Genomic DNA, 26536 nt, shown 5'->3' with positions numbered 1-26536 from the left:
GTATGCCCCAGATCAATTTTATTTCATTAATTTCATTTTCATAAATTAGAAAATTGTACACAGATTAAAGAAATCACTTCAGTCAGTTTTATGAATCAAAAGTTCCCAGTTCCGTTCTAAAGATCCTGTAATCGAAGCATGGTCAGTCTACCCTACAATAATCTGTTGCTGGTTATAGCCCTTTCTTGTGCAGTTCTGGTTGCAGAAATCATCATGGCAACATTCTGTGCAGACTGGCACGGATCTATGCATTAAGGAGTTCACTGACCGTTTTCCCAGTGAGTTCGATTCAACAGCGCAGTCCTGAAAAAAATATTTAGCTTGTTAACTTTAATGAGTGTTTATGCCTCAATCAAAGGATATGTTGTGAACATGAGCGCCTGAAGGTTGTAGAGAAACATTTTTTAAACCATGATACAACGGATGCGGAGAAAGTAAAACAAAAACAAAAGAGAACAAAACTTGTAATTTCCGTATTTTTTTTTTTTTTTTTTTTTTTTTTTTTTCGTTATTTCTTTTTTTTTATCTAACGTCGCACCGACACACGATAGGTCATATGGCGACTTTCCAGCTTTAATGGTGGAGGAAGACCCCAGGTGCCCCTTCGTGCATTAATTCATCACGAGCAGGCACCTGGGTAGAACCACCGACCTTCCGTAAGCCAGCTGGATGGCTCCCTCACATGAAGAATTCAACGCCTCGAGTGAGGCTCGAACCCATATCGATGAGAGGCAAGTGATTTTAAGTCAGCGACCTTAACCACTCGGCCACGGAGACCCCTATTTTCTTTTTGATAATTACCTTTAATTATAATGACGCAGATGTGAATATGTATATGCTTTAAGCATTATTATGAATCTGATAATTCTGAATAAAATCAAAAAGTTCATCCTTTGGAAGCATAGAATGCAACCAAGCAAAATAATGACAGACTTGATTTGACCGAGTCTGTTCATGATAGGTAATTCAAAGTGCAACACCTCTCACGCCCCCTAGCAACGGCTTAAGCGTAATTGGATTACATTAATATTGAATGGACTTCATGGTCCCAAATGATCAGGAAATATATCTACCCTGAATCCAAGCACGGGGAAGTCACTTTAGGTTTATTGTAAACTTTCTTCTTTTTTTAAATGGCAGGTACTTGAAACTGCAGAGCTCTGACTGGTCAGTTAGGATTCGGTCACCATTGTATAATTATGATTAAACTTATTCGTTGCGACATACATATGCTATTCACGCGAAAGAAATATTTCTGTTTTATTTTTTTTTGTGATAAAGAAACTTACATGGACTGATGCACAACCCAGATGATATATCGAATTGTCTCCCCATGGCAGCTCTTCAATACGGCACATCTAAAATTAAAAGAAAATGTTTGGTTTTACTGTGATTCACGGCAGTTGTTAAGCTATTCTCTATTACCAATCTGCATAAAATTTGCCACACGACAAAATCTGCACTGTAATATCTAAAAGATGGTCTGTCAATCCAGGTTTTTAGTCAATAGTGACTGAGATCAGCTCAGCATATATTCGTTAGATAAGCTATGAATCTGACTTGCAATAAGCGTTTATATTTAACCTTTACACTCACGGCTAAATTTCTAAAGCGGACTGGTCCATCTTTCAATTTCAGCTGTGCAGGGTGGTATTGGTCAATACTGGTCACAAAGGAAGAATCACTTGCTGCCAGCAGGCTAAGGGGGTTAAACAACGAAGTTCTTCCGAAATCATATTTAAAGGGAAAACGAACTAACTGAAAAAAAGAATAAAATTGCATCGCGTAAAAAGAACATAAATAAGGGTACGGTAAACAAAATACGAACTGTTTACCTCATCGGATGAACATATTGTCATTTGGTCACACTCGTTTGGATCACTGACGTGTGTACAGTCAAGACACAGTGGACCACGCGACTGCTTCGGTGGAAATCCTAACACATGATAAAATATATATCATAAATAAGTTAATACACACATCTGCTGAAACATGTGTGTTTGTGGATGAAGTTTGAAATGCATACAGTAGTGTAGTTTATTTAACGCATTTGTATGCAAATATACCAACTATCACGTTCCATCTTTATGCAAATACGCAGTACTCAAATTATGCATTTCTACGAACAAAAAGAAAAGTGAACGGATCATTTACGAGGACCGCAATAGCCTAACATAATTCGGATAGGAAGCGGCAAATTTAACTTATAGTCAGTTGGGAGTAGAACTAGAAGAAAATTTTGGATTGATAGGACTTGGTATAAAACATGTGTAAACATTCATGCCTACCTTATGTTTGCGACACTTAAATATTAAAATATCAGAATATCCATATTTGAAACAAAATATAACATCCGCTTTTAATAACAGTAACAATCCTATCTAGTTCATTACCCACTTTCATCAATTGATTTGCCACACTAATTAATATGTGTCAAAACAGTATGAATTTCAGTGTGGATTTCCACATTTGACAGTTTGCTCATCAACCATGTAAATAACATAAAAAACAAAAACTACCACATTGTTATTCTTCAATATTCTTGTACGTAGTAACACAACCAAATTACAGCTGTTCCATTATTATTACGCATTGGAAACTGACGCCTGGCAATAGAACGTCACATCTTGACAACCTTTCTTTGAAGATGATACATCCATACAAATTAAGATTAATTCTAATACAGCTAAGTACAGTTACGTGAATTCCAAATATTACCATTATCACCGCATCCGTGAGAATTACAGAAGTCATCGTTACAGCAGTGAAGACACGTTTCACCAGAATTTCCATCATGTTCATGTTGGCGACATGTCTAATAGGAGAGAAATATTAAACATATTATTCACAGGATATTCCGTTAAAGCAGTGAAGACTCGTGCCATCAGAAGTTTCATCATATTCGTGTTGGTGACATGTCTAGTAAGAGAGCAATATCAAATACGTTATTTACAGGAATTTTCGTTACAGCAGTGGAGACACGTGTTACCAGAAGTTCCATCATGTTCGTTTTGGTGACATGTTTAGTAAATAGTAAAAGAGCAATATCAAATACATTATTTACAGGAATTTTCGTTACAGCAATAAAGGCTCGTGTCACCAGAAGTTTTATGTTCATGTTGATGGCGTGTTCAGTAAGAAAGCAATATCAAATGTAGTATTTGCAGAAATCTTCGTTACAGCACGGAACACACAGTCATCAGAACCTGGATTCTTTTTCGTGTTGGAGGCATGTCTAGTTAAAGAGTCACAGTATGGGTGGGTCACACGTGCTACCAGAATTTGAATCATGTTTATGTTTGAGACATGTCTATTAAGAGAGCAGTATACACAAGCGTTATAAGCCTTACATACGTTTGTATGTAATTAGCAATTAAAATGGCAAGATCCTATGCAATCGTATACTCCCGTGATTTCGTTGGATGCAAAGACGTTCTTTACTCAAATTAAACTGACGTTCACAATTTGTATAAATAATCTTACTTCAAACTACACAAAATGATGGCAGATGGTGTTATTATAATTTGCTTAGGTAGATGTTTCTATATAATTCATAACACATTGAAGTAATGTTCTACCTGTCTGTCCGTACATCCAGACCTATAATGTGTGTGCCCATGTGTATTTGTAAAACTCTGCAGGTAACACGTCTACAACAGAATCATAAAATACGTATAACTCATTGTGTGATCAAATACGGTGTGACTTTCAAGTCAGAATGTAAAACACAAACTACAGTAGAAAATGTTGGTTATATAATATTGTTACATTAAGCAATGTAAATTATCAGATTAGTTCTCTTCTTCATACTATTCCTCAAATCATACTAGGCATCATACCAGACAGACAGTGTACTGGAGTTACATTCATTCGTTATTTTTTCTTTAATTTACTGCTACAGCGACAATACACATTTCTGTGTATTATTGTCTGCAGAAGCCCGTGAAAATGTTTGTGAACGAGACTGAAAGCCGATGTAACAAACATATCCCAAGGGCTTCTACAGACACTAATACACAAAACAAATGTATTTTTATGACTTAGCCTTTCCAGTACAATTTTATTTACCATTCTATTGTTCTTTGAAACGGTAAACATGTTTTAAATATCCATAACCGAGGCACACAAATCAACAACACAACCAACTGCATCTATTCAATGTTTGTAAACGATCATTTTTATTTCTTGTTACACTTAACATGACATAATCCAAATTTTTGCATATCATTTAGAAATTCGAAAAGCTGGAAGGCAATTTCAAAAACAATAGTTAGTAATATGAGTTATTTTGAGTACTAACAGTTATTCGAGTACGGATGAGTACTAACATATTGTCTGCTTTCAAGATATATATGATTTATGTGAGAAATTTATCAAAAATATACTGACTGATACTTCCCAAAATTGTTGATATAATTCCTTAAGCCAAACCGTCACAAAAAGTTGCACGCGATTCGATTCATTCACGCTTACTGACAAACAATAAATCGATGCCGAATATAAAAAGGAGTGAACAGAAGAAGGAGTAGATCTAGCGAGTAACCACATTGGTGACTCTGTAGAGGAGGTGTAGTTCGTTTAGGTTGGTAACTAATACAGAAATGCATATTTTAGATTAGACTATTTTGTATGCAACAAAATGGTATTATAGAAGAAACAAAAAAACAGTAATCATGTATGAACAGCAATAGAAACGTCTTGTAAATAAACGATTTTTCTCCACAAAATTTGCCTGAAAAATCTATAACGATAAAAAGCAATTCGGTTTACCTGATTTCCGGTACAATGTTCGATGCTGTCACAGAATGACAAGGACGATGTGTAATCGCATGCGAAACATGTCGGGGGTGTTAAAACAATATTAAATGTGAAATTGTAATGTTCAGACTCCATTGTCCATTTTGCAGCGTATGAAGTAATAAGAAATACTAGTAAAATTTATAGTTTAATTCAATGAAAGCAAGAAGTTATTTCAAGGCAGTGGACTTATCATAACACTCGACAATAATTCACACATTTTCTCATCGCTACTTGTAAAGTTTGAAGTCAAGTCCATATTTTGAACGGTTATGGAGTTATGCTCTGTACACAAACTGTGAGGGAAAAAATAGGACCTTGCTGATTTCTTGACTTTTGGTCTTTCGGACTGGTTTATGCGCTCGAATACTAAAGCACAAAAACATGGAATTGATTTGTTTGATGTGATTGTGCTATATTTGGGGTGGGGGAATACTGTGGATTTTTGCACTCCTCAAAATACCTCATCTCGATGCCCCTATATGCCATGTTCAGTCAATACCTTGAAGAGTTTAAAGTTATGCTCCGAAGTGACTATTAAGTTATACTCTAGACACAAGATAAAACGGGCATATTTGACCTTTCTGTGATCTTAGTCTTTGACCTATCGACCTGGTTGGTTAGTTAAGTTATATTTCGGACATACAACATGAAGGTTAAAGACATTTGAGCTTCATTTGTGACCTTGATCTTTGATCTTCCGACCTGGTTAGGTTCTCTGCATATAGTGCCATCACCACCTACATATCTGCCAAGTTTAATGTCAATATCTCTTATGGTTGCTGAATTATGCTTCGGTCACGAAGTAAGACGGACAGACGCACGCATGCGTCATCATATAAAACTTTTTTTATTTTCCAAACCGGCGTATAAAATGAATTATTTCAGAAATCACACTAATAACGTTACGGCCGAAATAAAACTGAAATACTAATTATCCCAGAACAAAAATTGTACAAACACCAACAAGTAATCTTAAAATTTAAAGTATTTTTGCTATTAGCATTATGCCATAAAATCAAAAAAAAACTTTTGAGCAAAATCTTTGGAACATGCCTACATAGTACGGGCTTAGGCGGAATTCTATGATAGCATTGCATAGACTCGTGTACAAGACGATCCCAAATGGAACAGACCAATGTTAAATTTCACAGTTTCAAAACTGTCCGTTAGACAGCAAATATCGACTATTCGAATTGTTGTCCCAAAAGCAGGAATATTACCATTAACGTTAGAATATCTATAGAGTTTCAAACCAGTATCTGCATTAGTTTTTGGAGGTAGTAACATGCATGTAATACTTTAACTAGAAGTTTTAAGTTCACTTGGGACATAATCTGGCCAAAATGCATGTTAGAGTTATGGGACTTGATGATATAACCTAACTTTATAACCCTGAAGATACAGTAAAGTTTCAATTCAAAATCTGCATTTGATTTGGAGACTGTAACTTGCATGCAAAACTATAACCGAGACTTTTTAAGTCCAAAAAAGAATAATTGGCCCAAAATACATGTCAGATTTATGGGACTTGACCCACTGAGGTTTGTAATTGACCTAGAAAAGAAAAGACGTTACAGAGCTATATGCCTTAAAGTAATAGCCATATGTACTTGCATGCAGAATTTGAACGGATTGTTATAGATCTAAAAGGGGGCATTATGGCTAACTTACATGTCAGAGTTATGAGACCTGGCCCAGTCAGGTTGGTAATTGACCTAGATAATTAAAACAAAATTCAAAGCTGTACGTCTTTAAAATAGCCATATATACTGGCACGCAAAACTTTAACCGATTTTTTAAGTACCAAAAGGGGCAATATTTGGCCAAAATGCATGTCAGAGTTATGGCTCTTGATGCTATCACCTAATTTTATGACCCGAAGACATATGTAAAGTTTCAATTCAGTATCTGCATGGGGATAGTAACTTGCATGTAAAATTTCAACTAGGATTATCTAAGTCCAAAAGGGGACATAATTTAGCCAAAGTACTTGTAGAAGTTATGGCACTTATACCCAGTGAAGTTAGTACTTGACCTAGAAAACGAATAAAAGTTTCAAAACTACATGCCTATGTACTTGCATGCCAAACTTCAACCACGGATAGTCGGGCTAAAACAGTATTTTTTTTTTAAAACAAAGTCTCATAATCGTGTAATCGTGCAACCTGTTTTACAAGGTTTATCAGTCCATCCCTCCGAACATTGGTAAAGACATGTGTAACTTCCAGGATTGTTAAAGCATGTAGCTCCTGTTAAACATCTTGAAGAGTTAAGACATTCGTCAGTGTCTGAAAAATGATAATATATTTTTGTATACAAAACTAAAACAGACGGGAACGAACTATTTTAGTGATCTCGATCGTCTTTGTTAAACTAGAACTGAATTGTAATTCAATCAAATCTATAAGATGATCATTTGGAAGCATCGAACAAAACAAAGCAATTTAATATCAGACTTGGTCTGATCGAAACTATTTTTATGAGAGGTAATGAAATGTTGTAGAGCTTGAATAAACAGGTATTTCGAGAGACGAATGTAGGTGATTTAGTCTATAGTGTAGCGGAAATTAAATTCAATCTCTCGTTTCTATGCATAAGAAACAAATTCTAAAACATCTAGGCCGATGCTAGGGGACCTGAGGAGTAATGCACAATCATTACAACTCACGAACAGACTCAATCTAATCAATACCGTTGTTATTTTCTATGTTTAAAAAGGACCCTCCTATAGGTTTTATTGGATAAGTAGTTAGAATTGCACTTTTTAATCCGTAAAAGTTGAAAAATATTTGAAAAAAAACAGTATGCAGTCTAGCAACATCTAGAATTATTATTACTATAAATCGATTATAACAACAGATTGTAATGACTATTTGTGTATCCATAATTTAGACCTATTTCATAACGTTGTCCAATCCAACCCTTGGAACAGTAGCAGCTGTAGCTTCCAGCAGTATTTGTACACGATCCTCCATGTTGACATGTCGAAACATTCAAACATTCATCTAAGTCTGAAAAGTAAGAACAAAGTAGCCGGCAAGCTAAGGTAACAAATGTTTTAAAAGCTTAGTCTTTGCGTAAAAGTTGTAAGTTGTAGACCAGGCAGACTAAGATTCATTCTAACATGACACGACGATTTTATCTCTATTAAGTAAAGAGGACTGGCAACTGTTTGTCATTCTAACACGATCCGATTCATTTTCCTATTTAACAAAGAAGGCTGAAGACAGTGAATTATTAGACAACAATTCACTGTTCTGACGTCACAAGTTTTACGTCATAGCGTCAAACGGCATAGCGGCGCGCTGGAAAAGAAACCAACTGAAAACGGGCAAATATTTAATAAATGCCGTCAAGGATGTACTTAAAAGTCCTTGGTAACGTGTTAGAATCGAAATAATATATCTCATTTAGTGATTTGCTCTTGAATAAAATCATTGTTTGTCGTTCAGATGCGTATTATTATATCACTCGGGCTGCGCCCTCGTGATATAATTCCTTCACATCTGAACTCCAAACACTGATTTATTCAGCGACAAATCACTAAATGAGATATATTATTTCTTAATTATACATCAATTCACTGTTTGTACGTTACAACTATTACGTCATATCGTCAAACGTTATACACGGCGCGCTGGAAAAGAAACCCACAAAAAATATGCAAATATTTGGCGGATGTCGCAAGAATGTACTTAAAGGTCCTTAATAACTTGTTAGAATCGAAATATTATATATCTCAAATAAGGATTTGCTCTCGAACAAAATCATTTTCGTTTAGATGCATATAATTATCGGGTATAGCCATTGTGATATATAACTTTCGCATCTGAACTCCAAACACTAATTTTATTTAACAACAATTCACTGTTTAGAACAATGTATATATTATTTCTTAACTATTTTCTAAATTCCCTGTGTATAAAGATAGCATGGTAGTATGCATTACATTTTGTATTACTGAGCTGGACATATGCCTCCATAACTATACAGCAACTCTTCGATCTTGTCATATTTCATTACTTAGCGTAAAAGCATCGATACAAGTAAACTCATCAATATCATTATTTCTTTTTTTTTTCTTAGAGGTAGAGTCAGTGAGGATGTGCTTGGGATGCACTATGGACACAAAGACTAGACGAGTACCTTTATAAGACTTTTAAGTTTTTACATTCCCAAAACATAAGTAAAACTAATACCATCTGTTTACAGCATAATTAAGTGACAGTTTCTGCATGAACGCTTGTATTCTTTGGATTTGGCTTAAATTCATATTGGATTTAAGTCCTGGCGTTTAAACGAAAGCTACACAGTCCATCCACCGTAACAGTGACATTTGAAGCCTCCATTGGTATTAATACATGTCGCTCCACTGACGCAAGTGGAAGAATTCAAACACTCGTCAACGTCTGAAAATATAGGTTAGCATATATTTGAAAAGCATGTGTGTACTTCCAGGACTGTTAAAGCATTTCGCTCCTGTCAAACATGTTGAAAAGTTAAGACATTCGTCAGCGTCTGAAAATAGGTAAGACAATGTTGTATACAGAACAATTTAGTGGAAGGAAGATCTTGAGATTCCCTAATTTCTACAGTCGTTTGTTCAACTAGAATTAATTTGTAACTCAATAAAAATTATAAGATGAAGATTTGGAAGCATTGAACAAAATAAAATTCAATTACATCAAAAGGAATGTAATGACTATTGACGTGTCCATATTACAAAGTTTAACCTTTTTCACAACCAATGTTCCTGGATTCTGTACCAGTACAAACCTGTTCTCCGCAAGTAACTTCCAACTTCCCCACATGAATCAGAGGTGGAGGACAAATGATTTTAGATACAGTGTATTTTATCAAGTCGTCACGGAGAACGACCCGCCCGAGGATCGAACACACGGCCGTGCGAACCGTATCGCTATGCGGGCGGGTTGGCTACTGAAACGTTCAGCGTTCAACTAATTGTTGATATCTGCAAACATAATACATATACCCTGATAAAAGATTTCTAAAAGAATGTCCTATATTTGAATAGATACCCCTCTGCATGATATGCAGCCGAAGATGGTTATGGTCACTGTTGGAATAAACGAACAAAGTACACATGTGTTTCAGACTTGTATACAAGCGATCCACTTTGAAATACTGTAACAGGAACATACAACAGTAAGTACACAGTACGTGTAGCATTCAGCAGTACTAATTCAATATCCCTGCTGCATCATTTTGACATAATTAGGTACCTCGATATTAAATTAGTTCTGGAAATGAAAATGCCAACATGAAAAATAAAATCTAAAAGAAAAGGGAATGGAATGGATTGACGTCTCGAGCGAATATGTATAATCTAGCTAAATACATAACCTGACCTGTGTATGTAGAGCAGTATAATATCTGGTAACATTATATAGCCATTTGTTAAATTTTCAGTGACATTACATATTTACATTTTGTTTACCTATACATTTACCAGTGTAAAGCTCGTAAACTGCTTACTGGATTTGTGTCCAGTACTTCTTATTTGTGAAGCGAATTCCGCACTCACTGGGATTCGAACTGGCGGCCTCAGGATCAAGCGCCGGGCGCTTAACCAGTGAAGAGTTTTGACCAAAACGTACCAAACTGACACCTGGCACCAGTGTATCCCTCCAGACATTGACAGGTTGTACTGTCTTTACACAAACCTCCATTTTCACATACAAGTTTCGAATCTGTTGCACAAAAAAAAAAACTACAAATGCAATTTTAACTGTTGTTTAATCAAAATGACTAAATTAAAACTCAGTAGCATACATACTGATTTTAATGTTATTATTTCGGTTATTGTAAAACACACTAAAGAAACTTGTTCTTGTCGTCGATTATATTACGATTCCTCTCACTTGACCTATATAACTGGCACACAGATTAAAACAAGGTAATTTCACTTAACCTTAAAGTGCTTACATGTATACAAATATGTGAGTATTTTGCAGCCAGTCCTGTCCCATTTATATTTGCTTATCGTACAGTGCCTTAGTAGCACAAAAATATAAAAATCAAACCCATACTTCAGTATTTACCAATGAAATCCCGTCCCTTTAATACAAGTACAAACGAAAGAATGTCAATACCCTTTATGCGTACAATATTGATGGTGTGGAAAACACCTCTGCATACATAAGGGCAGAAACGCAATTCCAGTACAGAAACTATCTCCATACGATACCTTTGTGAAAGTTGTAGCGAAGGTAAAAACCGAAACCATTTCGGCCATTCCTACCATACAGTAGAACAGAAAATTGTGCATCAGAGGACGGGTGACTCAGACTGTGATGTCCGCTTGTAATGTTTAAACTGATAATCCTGTTGCAAAAAAAAACAAACAAACAAAAAACAATCATCATCATGTCAAGAAACATTTAAAATCATTTTGTGATCTATATTCTTCCAAATTGTTGGCGGTTGGCGTTGCTGCATGCTTTGATTTTTGTTTATTGTAAAGATATAAGAATGAGCTTACATTTCAAACTAAAAGATGTTATGAAAACATTGTACATTGTAAAAGGTCCGTTCATCCGTAACTATGTTGACAACCCTGCAATACAATTTATTATCCTACAGTACACTAAATCATTTAAAATGCATAGAAACACAATAAGTAAAAATTCAGTTAAGTTTAAGATGCAAAAGTGGTAAGTTGAAGACTGTTTCAAATACATATAACACAATCCCCTTAGATGTATTGTATAGAATAATCTCATTTATAGATAGAATTTTACATGATACACAATATTTACCTAAAGTCATCATATGGCTGAACTGGCACTATTGTCGTAGCAGTTTGTAAATCTATCAACTGTCCGTCAAATAAAAGTCCGGAAAGATGTTTCTGTCTGATAGTTATAGCAATAGTGATAATAAATCCGTCACTGGCAAATGGTGTCGGAATTTGATAGTTGTTGCTGTAATGCTGAACAGCCGGAACTGACGTCATAAATGGATCAGCGTCTATGTGGTCGTAATATTTACTAAGTCCATATTGTACTACATTTACTTTCTTATCTGTGATTATTACCAGAGCATCTGTACCTAATAATATTTCGTACATCCCGGAAAAAGTTTTATTTATACTACGAGTCTTGTTCTTTAAAACAATGTTGACGATCTCGTTGTGATCCTGGGCGAATACGCGTACGAGATATCCTAATTTTGGTGTCAATGGTGGAATGATAAATTCTGAAGCCCAGTAGTCTACTGGTATTGGCGAATCTATCATGGTGTCACAGCCAGTGATAGTTTCTGGAACATAAGCACATATATTCTCACTAACGAAAGATATTGGTGTGTTACTATGAACAATAGTTCCAGATATATCGTCCTTTCTAGCCAGCGCGTAACTTTCATCAGCTTTGATAGTTGTATTGATCGAAAAGCTCAATTGTTTGTTTGCTATTTGCAGAACAGTGTTGTTATGCAGGCTTGATACTATGACAACGTCGTTTCGACTGTTATGGAATATAAACATACTCGCTAACAGAACAGAAATTTATTCCACAAAGTTGACACAAAACTGATAAATATACGTATTGCAAAAGTTCTTTCAATGGTCAGATATAGCTTATCAAAATCCTTGTGTCTATACACTCATCTATACGATTTAAAAGTTAGACAGATGTAATATACATTACTGTATATGAGCCGCTCCATGAGAAAACCAACATAGTGCGTTTGCGACCAGCATGGATCCAGACCAGCCTGCGCATCAGCGCAGTCTGGTCAGGATCATGCTGTTCGCTTTTAAAGCCTACTGTAATTAGAGAAACCCTTAGCGAACAGCATGGATCTATGCTGGTCGCAAACGCACTTTGTAGTTTTCTCATGGTTTTGCTCATATTAATAAATGGTTACAATGCAATGTATAATCAATAGAAATGATCAACTTCGTTCCGTCTTTGCTTGAAAACTTTAACTATCAAAGATATGTAGGTATAAATAATAATGATTTCGTTTCGATTGTAGAATATATTGTACTACTGATTTCTTTATATGGTCATATGAGTCATATAACATGTAAAACATTTTAATATATGCCCACCCTTCAACGCCTATGTCAGGTTTAAATGATGGCACCACGTATGTTCTAGACCATGTGCTTTCTGGAAAGACGGTGTATGCAGCAGCTACTCCTGGGCTATATCCTGCCATGTAAACAGCAATATCAACTGTCGACTCGATGCGTAAAAGTTTGGTTTGTTTGCCTTCAGTTGTCTGAACGAGGCTTGCCAGCGATGATAGGCTTATTTCATTAATACCTTAAATAAAGAAAGGTATAAATCTTTTGGTACATAAAAGACCCATGCCTCAATATTTTGATCAGTAAGCATTTCATATGCATAGCTAATAATAGTTTTACAAAGGTACTTAACAGCATTTTTTCGAATTCACCACCAAAATGACAATGTGCTTAAAGTTGTAAGTGTAATCAGAGAGCTAAACCCAGTAATTTCAAACAATACTAGAAGCAGCTACAAATGCGATCGCCGACCATTTCATGGCACATTTTGAGGCCAAAGGAACTAAGAAACGTTAGTTTATTTCCCTAACCAAAATATCAGGCTTCCGACGAACGTTGCGGAAAATTTGCCGCAAAATGTTTGGTGAATTTGCCGCAAACTTTTTTTTGGCAAACTTTTACCATGCAATTAGTTTGCGGTAAATTTGCCGCAAACAATTTATGCTTATGAATAGGCAGAATAGGCAAATGACGTTTGCAGCAAATTTGCGTCAAACCTAATTTGCATGGTAAAATTTGCGGCGAATTCGCTCAAACCTTCTAGCGAACTTCTGGCAATGTTCTGGCGAGCTTTTGGCAAACTATTTATGCAAAAAAGAGCTATAAAAAATAGATTGGCAACTTGAAAGGCATATAGAGCAAATCTCGCCAACCTGCCGTGACAAAAAAACGAGATCTCATTTACCGGAAGTGGCGCTTTCTCCACGCGCCATTTTGTATGCGAAAGCAATTATTCATCGGTAAAATAATTATCACCGTATGACCACGCTTCTTTCGATGGCAAAAAAAAAAACGTGTACTTCGTGTCTTAAGACCATTTCACATTAAACTAATTTTGTTTTAGAAGCTAACATGTATTTTAAATGTAGTTTTAAAGGTACAGATTGTAACTCCATGCTCGCCGATGTTTGTTTTTAGTCAGATAACGCCGAATCATGCTCGGACACGAGCTCACGCGAGATTACAGCCAGTTGCCATTCTGTGTATTTTATACTTCTTTGATGCAAATCAGTTTGCATTGACTTTGCTGCAAGCAATTTTGCAAAGTTATTTGCCGCAAATTTGATGCAAACTTTTAGCGCTAAACTAACAGGCACTTTGTTTTTGAAGATCAAAGGAATCTGTGTGCAGCAATATATTTTCAAGAAATGTAAGAAAAGGCATATTTGTCTCTTGAATTAGCAAAAAAAATGTCATCTGCTGATAATGATTTATCTTTTCTAAATAATCATACAGAAAGAAATATAAATGTACGAGATCAGTATGATACAGTTTGTCTTTAGTAAATATGTTTTATGCTTACATGTGTTTGAAATTCTTTAAATATTTTAAAGGTTGTGAAAGCTGATAACTTATTTGCAAAAATTTCCTCTAGGTGCAAATGCCTTAACCTTTACACTGCTAAATTACTAAAATGGACAGTTCCATCATTCAATTTGGGCAGTATCACTTATTATTTGAAGGAATATTCACTGAAAATTTACTGACTGATTAGCGAACAGTGCAGACCATGATCAGCCTGCATGGATGTGCAGGCAGATCTTGTTCTGCACTGGTCGCAAAGACAGAATCACTTGCCACCAGCAGGCTAAAGGTTAATTAATTTGCTTCATTCAGTGAAGTATGTGGTGAGTTTGCAGCAGTCACCGAAACGTTTGCTGAAAGATCGCCGCTGCCAGCTAGCCCCTGCAAACATTTATTGCTCTGTTCTGGTGAACTTAAATGTTTGCGGCATATTTACCGCAACGTTGCAGCATTTGTCGCAAACTTTTCATTTTGGTTAGGGTTTTGTTCCTGTAGCATTTTTAATGTATTCATAACAAATATTTTGTCGACTTATACTAACTGGTATACAACATGAACAGGTAAAGTTGAGGATAATTGTCCTACCATTTAGTGGCTTTGTTGGGCGTACTTTCATACAGCTCTTTCCTTTCTTTATTGTGGCTGATTTCTGCCATTTCGTGTTGGAGTGTTGGCAGGGCGAAAACACGACAACACGAAAATACAAAAACCTAATTTGTCGAGTTTTCGGGTTTACGTGTAGTCGTTTCGGCGGGGCAAAAACACGAAAACTCGACCAATTTTACGCCAAAACTCAACGTTTAAAGGGCGCCGACACGACAGATTTATCTGTCGAGCTTTCGTGTTGGCCGGAATAAATATGTCGTGTCGGCGCCTTTCATTTGTCGTGTCGGAGGGCGAAAACACGACAACACGAAAACTCGACAAATTAGGTATGTGTCGTGTTTTCGCCCCACAGACACCACAACACGACAAATAAATCATTTGTCGAGTTTTCGTGTTGTCGTATTTTCTCGCGTTTTCGTGTTTTCGCTCCGCCGACACGAAAACACGACAAATTCTTTTCAGACATCTCTTATAAAACGTAGAGTAATATATGATGGCTGATTTCTGCCATTTCGTGTTTTCGTGTTGGCGGGGCGTAAACACGACAACACGAAAACATGACAAAAACCTTATTTGTCGAGTTTTCGTGTTGTCGTGTCGGCGGGGTGAAAACACGAAAACACGACAAATTTTACGCGAAAATTTGACGTTAAAAGGGCGCTGACACGACAGATTTATCTGTCGAGTTTTCGTGTTTGCGGGTATAAATACGTCGTGTTGGCGCCATTTATTTGTCGTGTTTTCGTGTCAGCGGGACGAAAACTCGACAAATTAGGTACTTGTCGTGTTTTCGTCCCGCCGACACGACAACACGAAATCACGACAAATATATTACTTGTCGAGTTTTCGTGTTGTCGTGTTTTCGCCCCGCCGACGCGAAAACTCGACAAATTATGTATTTGTCTAGTTTTCGTGTTGTCCTGTTTTTCGCCCCGCCGACACGACAACACGAAAACACGACAAATTCTTTTCAGACATCTCTTATAACATGTACAGTTATCCTGAAGCCAGTGGCAAAGGGCAACAGTTAAAGAATGAAGGCGGCATCGGCGAGCCGATAGGGGAAGGTACGGAAGGGGTATCCCCTCATGTTAGATGGATCAGGGAGTGTCTACCTTAAAATGTTTGAAATATATATATAAAATGGTGGCTTCTGCTGCAAATTATGAGGTACGGGGATTAATCCCCTCCTGACTGTGGAGTTACATGGTCTTTTCCTTGTCATTTTTTAAATGTAGGTATTAAATGTTGGTCCCTGCTGCATTTTTATTCCAAAATTTGAGATACGTTTTAAGGAGGTCAGAGGGTATCCTCACGGACATTTTTGTAATATAGGAATGAAATGATGGCCTCTGTTGCGTTTTTGGGTCTAAACTGTGAAAAAGTATTATTCCTTTGCCAAAAGAGTTGGGTTGGTGCAACAATGACGAGTTCAGGTCACTTTGGGGGTTGGGGTATGGACTTGGGGGATGGCACGGCCATCGGCCCCGGCCCAGGACCCGAGCCTGTACAAATAGAAAAATAATTACGTATATGCGTGGGCCTCAATGAAGATTAATTTATTCACACGAAATACCCAAACCCCGTACCTCAAAACTTGGGTTCAAAAATCCATCAGAGGCCACAGTTTTATACATAATATTTCAAACATTTAAAGGCAAAAACGGTCTGACCCACCTAACATGAGGGGTTGTCAACTTTCGTACCTAACCCCACTATGCTCGCCGATGCCGCCTTCATGTTTTAACTGTTGCCGCTCCCTGCAACCCAATGAAATATTTCTAGAACCGGGTCAGTTATACATACACTTCGTATTCTTAGAACGATAACTAACATCTGGCATATTATTGTACAGTTTTATAATCTCAAATCTCCTAATGCAGCTATAGTGAATATAAATAAAACTTGATTTGGCGGTTCCTTCGAATAGAAAGGAAAATGCTTCTAAAACCCTTTGCCACTTGCTTCAGAATAACTGTACATTTTATAAGAGATGTCTGAAAAGAATTTGTCGTGTTTTCGTTTTTCGTGTCGCCGACACGAAAACACGTCAACACGAAAACTCGAAAAATTAATGTATTTGTCGTGTTTTCGTGTCGGCGGGGCGAAAACACGGCAACACGACAAATACCTAATTTGTCAAGTTTTCGTGTTGTCGTGTTTTCGCCCCGCCGACACGAAAACACGACAAATAAAGGGCGCCGACACCTCATATTTATACCCGCCAACACGAAAACTCGACAGATAAGTCTGTCGTATCGGCGCCCTTCAAACGTCGAGTTTTCGCGTAAAATTTGTCGTGTTTTCGCCCCGCCGACACGACAACACGAAATGGCAGAAATCAGCCACAATAAAAAACGGCTTGTTCATTTAAATATAGTTAGAGGTGAAAGTAATCCGTACGTTAAAGTTGTTTTTAAATATGTAAGATAATGTCTTTTAAAATGTTAATGATACGTCAGTAGTATAGGAATTAGATTTTCGCGGACTGACTGGGCAGAGAGCTAGTTCTACTAATATGGCGGGTTAAGATGGCGGCTCTCATGTTTTATAGGCCTAACTATTGTAAAGGAACCAGCATGGGAGCCATCTGGTCTAGTCGCGTAACGGCGGACAGGTTTTTGAACACTATTTTTTTCACTTGGCACGACCAGAGAGGTCTAAATTAAAGCTTGTTTCTACTTAAATTTCTTGTGGGTGTAGTATTTGAAATTTGGTAGAAAAATCGGTGGAGGAGGTTGTATTGTTTGTATTTGGTGAAGTGAAACTCAATTTTAATATAAGTAGTACTTCCAAGTCTTGGCATTGTGATTTTGATGTGATTTTACAGTAAGTAAATGTGACATGAAAAATCTCTCTCAAATACACGACTACTTTTCTCTTCATTTTGTATCAGTTTTATCACAACTCTTTTAAATGAAGTAAGGATTCTCTAAAATGGGTCTAGCTAGGTTTGGTAGCTCATTAAAAAAATAGTTTTATATAGAATGTATAGGGAATTCCATTTATGCTAGTTTGTCCTATAATTTAGTGTTTCCAAGATAGGTAGTTATCTTAAAAGATTTATAATCAAATTTAAAAAAGGGCGCTAAAGCATATCATCTTAATCTGCCTGAACAAAAATATAGTGTCGAAAGTCCACCATCTTTGATTGGCAGCCGTCTTGGAACCGCTAAAACATGAGCGTTGAAATCTTAACTCGCCAAAATTTCGCCATCTTAACCCGCCATGTTAGTAGCTTCAGCTCCAAGATGGCCGCGAACTCCCCATTTCTACACTACTGACGTCCTGCATTAAGCATCACGTCGGGAAATATCAAATTTAACCTAATGGCATTATATACTTCAAACTGCAATGCGAACAGTGTCATGTTTTACTTAAGTGCTTTTATATCCAATTTCTTCTACACTGCTTTGTTCAGTCATTTATTTTCCATGGTCAGTCTTTAACGAGAATTTTCAAGAATTCTCTCCCTTAGTTATTGACTGTGTTTAAGCAATTCCCTCTAAATTGGATTGTCTCCCTTACATTAGCTAAAGTCGTGCCATTCATGACCAAAGTCAATAACTCTTTGTCACGGATTTTGCATTGATCTTAATATTTTGCTTTGAGCAATACACGGAAATTAAACTCGCATATTACTCCATAGAAAGCAACAAAACATGTAGCCAGTTTTTGATATAAATCGTGTTGTTTTATAGATTCATATAGAAATATTATTCTTATAAAGATAGGCTATAATACGTTTCTGTATAAAAAAAAAACAACAATATGATATTGCGAAATTCATGTTGTCATGTAACAGAAAATGAAAACATATAAATGAATTTCTTTTCTTATCTTCTGAAACTTTGAATCTCGGCAGAAAATAACGGCTAAACATTGAAATCCGAGGATTATTTTATAAACGAGCTTTCCCACAAAAACATGTATAATAGTTTTCCTCGAGAAAAACGAAACTTGTGTGAAGATGAATGTATTCCCATTTTGTTTGAATGTTCTTGTCTATATCACAGTACTTTTGTTTAACTTTCATGCCTGGAGGTTTGCTCTTTAAAACATGATAAAATAAAGTAATAAACTAAGCAATACTGTATTTGACAGACAAAGGCAAAAAAAACAGAGCAATTTAATAAACTTAAAACACATACATGTTTTCAAAACACGCACACACATTTGCTGGCCTTGATCCTTACGGTAAATTGCAAGGTTTCCATAGATATCAAGGAAAGAAAGAATCTATTTAATTATGAATCAAGTTTCTGATTTTTCTTATCAGCATCATTGATACCCGAACTCATTTTTTATTAGCTCTGATTCACTCTGTCTACATATTTATAGTGTCTAAGTTACTTTAGTGTTGCATAATCAATGATATACATAAACCAAATATGCCATTTAGTTATGTGTTTGAACTTATTATACAATTCAGTCATGATTACAAATGTATCCATGTAAACTAAAGTCTTTCGCTGTAAAGGTGTCTATTTTGCATGCTTTCCATGAACAAAACCGTGACAAGAACTGTAGGTCGTGCTAAAGAAATAATCCTATCGTGCAAACTCATGGAAAGCATGCTATTATAAATGTTTTCTTTTTTTTATGATTTTTTCATGCTTTGTTTTCACTTCTAAAATAGATATGATATTGCGCGTCTGTTATTTGCCCCCTTTCTCCGTACAGTAGCGTGGAAATCAGGCTGTATTTTTATCTAAATAAATGTACACAGTCTCTCCCCGCCCCTCTTGCCAGCTTTTACTGATCGCCTAACTTGCAAATTACACTATTTTCTAAAAAAATATTCTTATTGACGTCGTTTTTCTCCCGTCGCCGAACGTTTCATATTTCAAAGATATTCAGCTTTCAGTCGAAACTAATGTAATTTATGTTGATTCGTATTGTTCTCATAAACAGTTGGGTGAAAAATCAAAACTATTCTGTTCTGTTCATTTGTTTTCTATTTTTTGTCTAATGAGACACTTATGAACGTTAATATTTCAAAAATCTATATTCAATCGTACGTCAGTTGTTGATATAATATGTAGTTCCGTAAATTAACATCAGAACTGTAAGAAATCTAACAGTTTTTAATTTCTTGGTATACTTTGACATTAGATGGAAGCAAGAAGCTTTTACCCTATTACAATTATAAATATACTATTGTACTGTTTATGCAGTCAAGAACAACTAAATATGTGGTAATAAGTTGTCATGTTTAGGAAAATATAATTTATTTGCCTCTAAATTTAAAGAAATTGAAAAGTTTAGTGAGTTTCACTATATGCTCAATATAAGTGATGACGATACTTTTAAAACATAATTGGAAGCAAGAAGATGCTCAGTTAGAATAAATATTTTCACATCAAATTGAAGAAGAGAAATTGATGTATACTGTCATATCTAGTCAAATATTCACAAACCAAACGACATATTTGAAATTAATCATTGAAAATAATTTTCCTATATAATCTATTGCTCAAAGTAATATCAGCAGGAAAACCAATATTGGCTATCGGATAATTTAAAGGGGGACAACCTATTATGATATGCCAGTCAAATATAATAAAAGCTGGCAAAATGTCAAACCACTATAACTGTTGCTGAATATGATACGAGAAACTGCATTATTTGCGATAAGAATATATGAGCTGTACAAAATGGCCATTTAAATTATTTCCATTACTTTGCGAAAAAAAATAGCTACATCGGTTAGAGTTCTAAAGGGGAAAAAGTTACAAAATAAGTTGAAATAAATGTCACATAAGCTATTATAAAGCACATCTTTTCAAAATATAGCATCAAAGTCTATATGATTACAATTTGCCATAGAATATACGTCTAAACGTCGTTGCAGTAATCTTATCTTAATAATAGTGTAAAAAAGCTGATATAAAGACCTGGTGAAATTTTATGAATATCCGTTGTAATGGAGTTTCCTGTATGTTTTGTTATATTTACACTCGCACTGCTGTAACTTCCTATGTAAATAATGCCTTTGAAATGGTCATTTCTATCAAAGGTTGAAAAAGTCACCAAAAATGTTTTGCCTTTGTTGGTACCTGCAATAAAGACTTTCATGTATATACACGAAGCGAATCCAAAAGGAGTTTTGTTTTGCATGAAACCATATGTTACAATGTACTTCAAATGTATTGAAAATTTAAAAGATAAAGTTAAACGATTTCATTCAATAACATCTTCTGTCATAACATGCTAGTTCAAATATCATGGTTATAGGAGGCACGATTGAAATAACCCTTTACAATGAAAAAGTTAATGATATCGAATCGCTTGCTCTTTGCCAATAATAACTATTTCAAGTATAATTCAACTGAAGAAACAATGTTTTGGAACACTTCATTATTCTATCCAGATTCTCAACACTCCTTGAAAAAAAAATTCCAGTTAGTTGTCATCATCCGAGAAATATGTGAATCAGGACAGCCATACAATTATAATCATTGTGCCGCTAAAATTATTTTGATCTCATGTGCGTGTTGCTGAAGGTTATGAATACCAAAGAACATAAAAGAAGCATTTGTAGTGTTCGCAATTTTAGAATATACTTACTGATTTCTTCCTTGCATATATTTGTACCTTGGACACAACTCACAAAACTCACAAACTAGAAATTAGAAGACACAATTCAAATAGGTGGTATCCAAATTCAAATAGGCGGTATCCAAATTCAAATAGGCGGTATCCAAATTCAAATAGGCGGTATCTAAATTCAAATAGGCGGTATCCAAATTCAAATAGGCGGTATCCAAATTCAAATAGGCGGTATCCAAATTCAAATAATCGGTATCCAAATTCAAATAGGCGGTATCTAAATTCAAATAGGCGGTATCCAAATTCAAATAGGCGGTATCTAAATTCAAATAGGCGGTATCCAAATTCAAATAGGTGGTATCTAAATTCAAATAGGTGGTATCCAAATTCAAATAGGCGGTATCCAAATTCAAATAATCGGTATCCAAATTCAAATAGGTGGTATCCAAATTCAAATAATCGGTATCCAAATTCAAATAGATGGTAACCTATTCAAATAGGTATCCAAATTTAAATAGGCGGAATCCAAATTCAAAAAGGTATTTGAAAAGTCAAATAGGTGGTATCCAAATTCAAATAGGCAGTATCCAAATTCAAATAGGCGGTATCCAAATTCAAATAGGCGGTATCTAAATTCAAATAGGCGGTATCCAAATTCAAATAGGCGGTATCCAAATTCAAATAGGCGGTATCTAAATTCAAATAGGCGGTATCTAAATTCAAATAGGCGGTATCTAAATTCAAATAGGTGGTATCCAAATTCAAATAGGCGGTATCCAAATTCAAATAGGCGGTATCCAAATTCAAATAGGCGGTATCCAAATTCAAATAGGCGGTATCCAAATTCAAATAGGCGGTATCCAAATTCAAATAATCGGTATCCAAATTCAAATAGGCGGTATCCAAATTCAAATAGGCGGTATCCTATTCAAATAGGCGGTATCCAAATTCAAATAGGCGGTATCCAAATTCAAATAGGCGGTATCCAAATTCAAATAGGCGGTATCCAAATTCAAATAGGCAGTATCCAAATTCAAATAGGCGGTATCCAAATTCAAATAGGCGGTATCTAAATTCAAATAGGCGGTATCCAAATTCAAATAGGCGGTATCCAAATTCAAATAGGCGGTATCCAAATTCAAATAGGCGGTATCTAAATTCAAATAGGCGGTATCCAAATTCAAATAGGCGGTATCCAAATTCAAATAGGCGGTATCCAAATTCAAATAGGCGGTATCCAAATTCAAATAGGCGGTATCCAAATTCAAATAGGCGGTATCCAAATTCAAATAATCGGTATCCAAATTCAAATAGGCAGTATCCAAATTCAAATAGGCGGTATCCAAATTCAAATAGGCGGTATCCAAATTCAAATAGGCGGTATCCAAATTCAAATAGGCGGTATCCAAATTCAAATAATCGGTATCCAAATTCAAATAGGCGGTATCCAAATTCAAATAGGCGGTATCCAAATTCAAATAGGCGGTATCCAAATTCAAATAGGCGGTATCCAAATTCAAATAGGCGGTATCCAAATTCAAATAGGCGGTATCCAAATTCAAATAGGTGGTATCCAAATTCAAATAGGCGGTATCCAAATTCAAATAATCGGTATCCAAATTCAAATAGGCGGTATCTACATTCAAATAGGCGGTATCCAAATTCAAATAGGCAGTATCCAAATTCAAATAGGCGGTATCCAAATTCAAATAGGCGGTATCCAAATTCAAATAATCGGTATCTAAATTCAAATAGACGGTATCTAAATTCAAATAGGCGGTATCCAAATTCAAATAATCGGTATCTAAATTCAAATAGGCGGTATCTAAATTCAAATAGGCGGTATCTAAATTCAAATAGGCGGTATCCAAATTCAAATAGGTGGTATCTAAATTCAAATAGGCGGTATCTAAATTCAAATAGGCGGTATCCAAATTCAAATAGGCGGTATCCAAATTCAAATAGGCGGTATCTAAATTCAAATAGGCGGTATCTAAATTCAAATAGGCGGTATCTAAATTCAAATAGGCGGTATCCAAATTCAAATAGGCGGTATCCAAATTCAAATAGGCGGTATCTAAATTCAAATAGGTGGTATCTAAATTCAAATAGGCGGTATCTAAATTCAAATAGGCGGTATCCAAATTCAAATAGGCGGTATCCAAATTCAAATAGGCGGTATCTAAATTCAAATAGGCGGTATCCAAATTCAAATAGGCGGTATCTAAATTCAAATAGGCGGTATCTAAATTCAAATAGGCGGTATCCAAATTCAAATAGGCGGTATCTAAATTCAAATAGGCGGTATCTAAATTCAAATAGGCGGTATCCAAATTCAAATAGGCGGTATCCAAATTCAAATAGGCGGTATCCAAATTCAAATAGGCGGTATCTAAATTCAAATAGGCGGTATCCAAATTCAAATAGGTGGTATCTAAATTCAAATAGGCGGTATCCAAATTCAAATAGGCGGTATCCAAATTCAAATAGGCGGTATCCAAATTCAAATAGGCGGTATCCAAATTCAAATAGGCGGTATCCAAATTCAAATAGGCGGTATCCAAATTCAAATAATCGGTATCCAAATTCAAATAGGCGGTATCCAAATTCAAATAGGTGGTATCCAAATTCAAATAGGCGGTATCCAAATTCAAATAGGCGGTATCCAAATTCAAATAGGCGGTATCCAAATTCAAATAATCGGTATCCAAATTCAAATAGGTGGTATCCAAATTCAAATAATCGGTATCCAAATTCAAATAGGCGGTATCCAAATTCAAATAGGTGGTATCCAAATTCAAATAGGCGGTATCCAAATTCAAATAGGCAGTATCCAAATTCAAATAGGCGGTATCCAAATTCAAATAGGCGGTATCCAAATTCAAATAGGCGGTATCCAAATTCAAATAGGTGGTATCCAAATTCAAATAGGCGGTATCCAAATTCAAATAGGCGGTATCCAAATTCAAATAGGCGGTATCCAAATTCAAATAGGCGGTATCCAAATTCAAATAGGTGGTATCTAAATTCAAATAGGCGGTATCCAAATTCAAATAGGCGGTATCCAAATTCAAATAGGCGGTATCTAAATTCAAATAGGCGGTATCCAAATTCAAATAGGCGGTATCTAAATTCAAATAGGCGGTATCCAAATTCAAATAGGCGGTATCCAAATTCAAATAGGCGGTATCCAAATTCAAATAGATGGTAACCTATTCAAATAGGTATCCAAATTTAAATAGGCGGAATCCAAATTCAAAAAGGTATTTGAAAAGTCAAATAGGCGGTAACCAAATTCAAATAGGTATCCAAAATGAAATAGGCATTTAATGATTCAAATAAGCGGTATCTAAATTCAAATAGGCAGTTTCCAAATTCAAATACAAGTAGGCAGTAACTAAACACGGAAAGGTAAAAGTAGACTCCCTGGAAGTAGTGAGAACAGCAAGCACATCTAGGGGCATACATCACAAAGTAGGTCCGCCACAAATAGAAATTGTAGTGGAAATGCAATTGGCGGATTGCTTCAAATACCCATCAACAACTACATTTCGATGAAAAATATCAAAAATGGGGATGGTGTAAAAGAAATAGGGGAAGGGGAGTCTAAGTGAAGCGATGGAGACATAAAGATTATGGAGGGGACATTATTTAGGCATGGGTACCTTGATGAGTACGAACCAGTCAAACCGAGCAATATTCATAATTTTGTCAAAGTCTTAATGAGCGTCCATATACGCAAATGCTTATATTTTCTAAGCAATTCTGTCGTATGTGTGTATGAAGTTGGAGCTCCGGTCTTTATGATTTCATATCAATTGAAATTGTGGAAGTGAAACTAACTGTATTATGTTTTACAGTTCGCCCAAGTTGCTCTGTCAATGGAATTGTTCCATTAAGTTCAAATCAGGCCATTCTATTTCACATATAGTTGTCACATCAACTGTATGTATAAAATTTAAAGGCGAACTGTAAGACGGTTCATAATATAAATTGAATACAGCAGTTTTAAGATACCAATTTCTGTTCGCTAACGCTCGCTCGAAATTAATATCTTAAAACTGCTATATTCAACTTAAAACCTATACATGACAAAATGTGAAATTCCGATGATATTTATTTCGTAAAAATCCAAGGAAAAAAACATGATTATATATAAAACAATATACATACAGTAACTAAGACGGTCACAGTGAACGCCGTAGACACAACATTGTCTCTAGTCAGATCCGCTCATAAATGCCTATTACTTGTTTACGTGGACACCAGATTTTAAAACGCAATTTATTCCCACGGTAATGCGATAAGTACATTGTGGAATACTGTAAAATCATTTAATTTCGTGGGCATGAAATTTCGTGGTTTTGGTCAAAACGGCAGTTTCGTGGGCATATAAATTCGTGGATTTCAACTTTTGAACATAAAATGAATGGGAAGTTTACTTGTTCGTTGGGATTAAATTTCGTGGATTGACTCAACCACGAAATCCACGAAAATTAGTCCCCCACGAATATTAATGATTTCACAGTAATTTTTAATTTTTAAATTTTACAAATAGTTATATGATCCTATATTTAGACCAAAGTTTGCCACATATGTGTCAAACTATAGATTTCTTTTTTTTTTCCCGCATTTTCCATATTAAAGGTACTATTACATGTATTAATCTCACCGGTACAGAATAATCTACACCCCAGTGGTACATGCCGAATATTCAGTCCGTCGATGAATCGTCGTCAAAATTTAATACTTTCTGTAAAATTTAAAGATTAAAAAATGTTTAAAAGTCATCAGCCTTTCAATCATAATGTAATAAATCGGCTTTGAGACTGACGCTTTGGTCCAGTGGTAAAACAAACTACGAAACCAGTAGTCACGATATCGAGCCCCTGCTCGTGTCCCATTCGGATAAGCGGCAGGGTGAGATCTTCATTCATGAGTGCTATTTCCATTCACGGATGATATTTCCATTCATGTGTGATATTTTCAGTCGGGGGT

General features: G+C 35.6%; 2 protein-coding genes across 2 annotated transcripts; both read right to left on the bottom strand.

The window, feature by feature from the left end:
• Positions 1-108: 108 nt before the first annotated feature.
• On the bottom strand, positions 109-8813 carry LOC123542902 (neurogenic locus notch homolog protein 2-like). Its single transcript, XM_053532071.1, has 9 exons — positions 8750-8813; positions 7695-7865; positions 6966-7088; positions 4771-4850; positions 3579-3650; positions 2719-2815; positions 1836-1936; positions 1290-1358; positions 109-303 (listed from the first exon to the last, which is right to left on the bottom strand). The coding sequence occupies exons 1-9, from the start codon at positions 8811-8813 to the stop codon at positions 148-150; spliced, it is 933 nt and encodes a 310-aa protein (XP_053388046.1). The 3' UTR covers positions 109-147.
• Positions 8306-26490, bottom strand: LOC123542503 (uncharacterized). Its single transcript, XM_053532070.1, has 9 exons — positions 26373-26490; positions 25712-25770; positions 21557-21611; positions 20884-21045; positions 12878-13094; positions 11580-12287; positions 11009-11145; positions 10419-10511; positions 8306-9209 (listed from the first exon to the last, which is right to left on the bottom strand). Exons 1-9 carry the CDS (start codon positions 26488-26490, stop codon positions 9106-9108), a joined length of 1653 nt encoding a protein of 550 aa, XP_053388045.1. The 3' UTR covers positions 8306-9105.
• Positions 26491-26536: the final 46 nt, after the last annotated feature.

Source organism: Mercenaria mercenaria, chromosome 19 (genome assembly GCF_021730395.1).
Source record: "Mercenaria mercenaria strain notata chromosome 19, MADL_Memer_1, whole genome shotgun sequence".
Classification (NCBI taxonomy): Eukaryota; Metazoa; Mollusca; class Bivalvia; order Venerida; family Veneridae; genus Mercenaria; species Mercenaria mercenaria.
Note: the sequence above shows the minus strand (reverse complement) of the source record. Positions and strands in the feature narration are given on the sequence as shown.

What these genes read in the sequence shown, in the direction of transcription:
- LOC123542902 (XM_053532071.1), bottom strand. Translation starts at nt 8,813, where the DNA reads ATGACAAGATCGAAGAGTTGCTGTATAGTTATGGAGGCATATGTCCAG. An exon ending in TGGACAACGTTATGAAATAG is followed by an intron (nt 7,089 to 7,694) that starts GTCTAAATTATG and finishes ATCATTTTTCAG; the next exon opens with ACACTGACGAATGTCTTAAC. An exon ending in TGGGTTGTGCATCAGTCCAT is followed by an intron (nt 304 to 1,289) that starts GTAAGTTTCTTT and finishes TATTTTTTTCAG; the next exon opens with GACTGCGCTGTTGAATCGAA.
- LOC123542503 (XM_053532070.1), bottom strand. Translation starts at nt 26,490, where the DNA reads ATGGAAATAGCACTCATGAATGAAGATCTCACCCTGCCGCTTATCCGA. An exon ending in CAGCCATATGATGACTTTAG is followed by an intron (nt 11,146 to 11,579) that starts GTAAATATTGTG and finishes TTTTTGCAACAG; the next exon opens with GATTATCAGTTTAAACATTA. An exon ending in TGGTGCCAGGTGTCAGTTTG is followed by an intron (nt 9,210 to 10,418) that starts GTACGTTTTGGT and finishes CTATATTTTCAG; the next exon opens with ACGTTGACGAGTGTTTGAAT.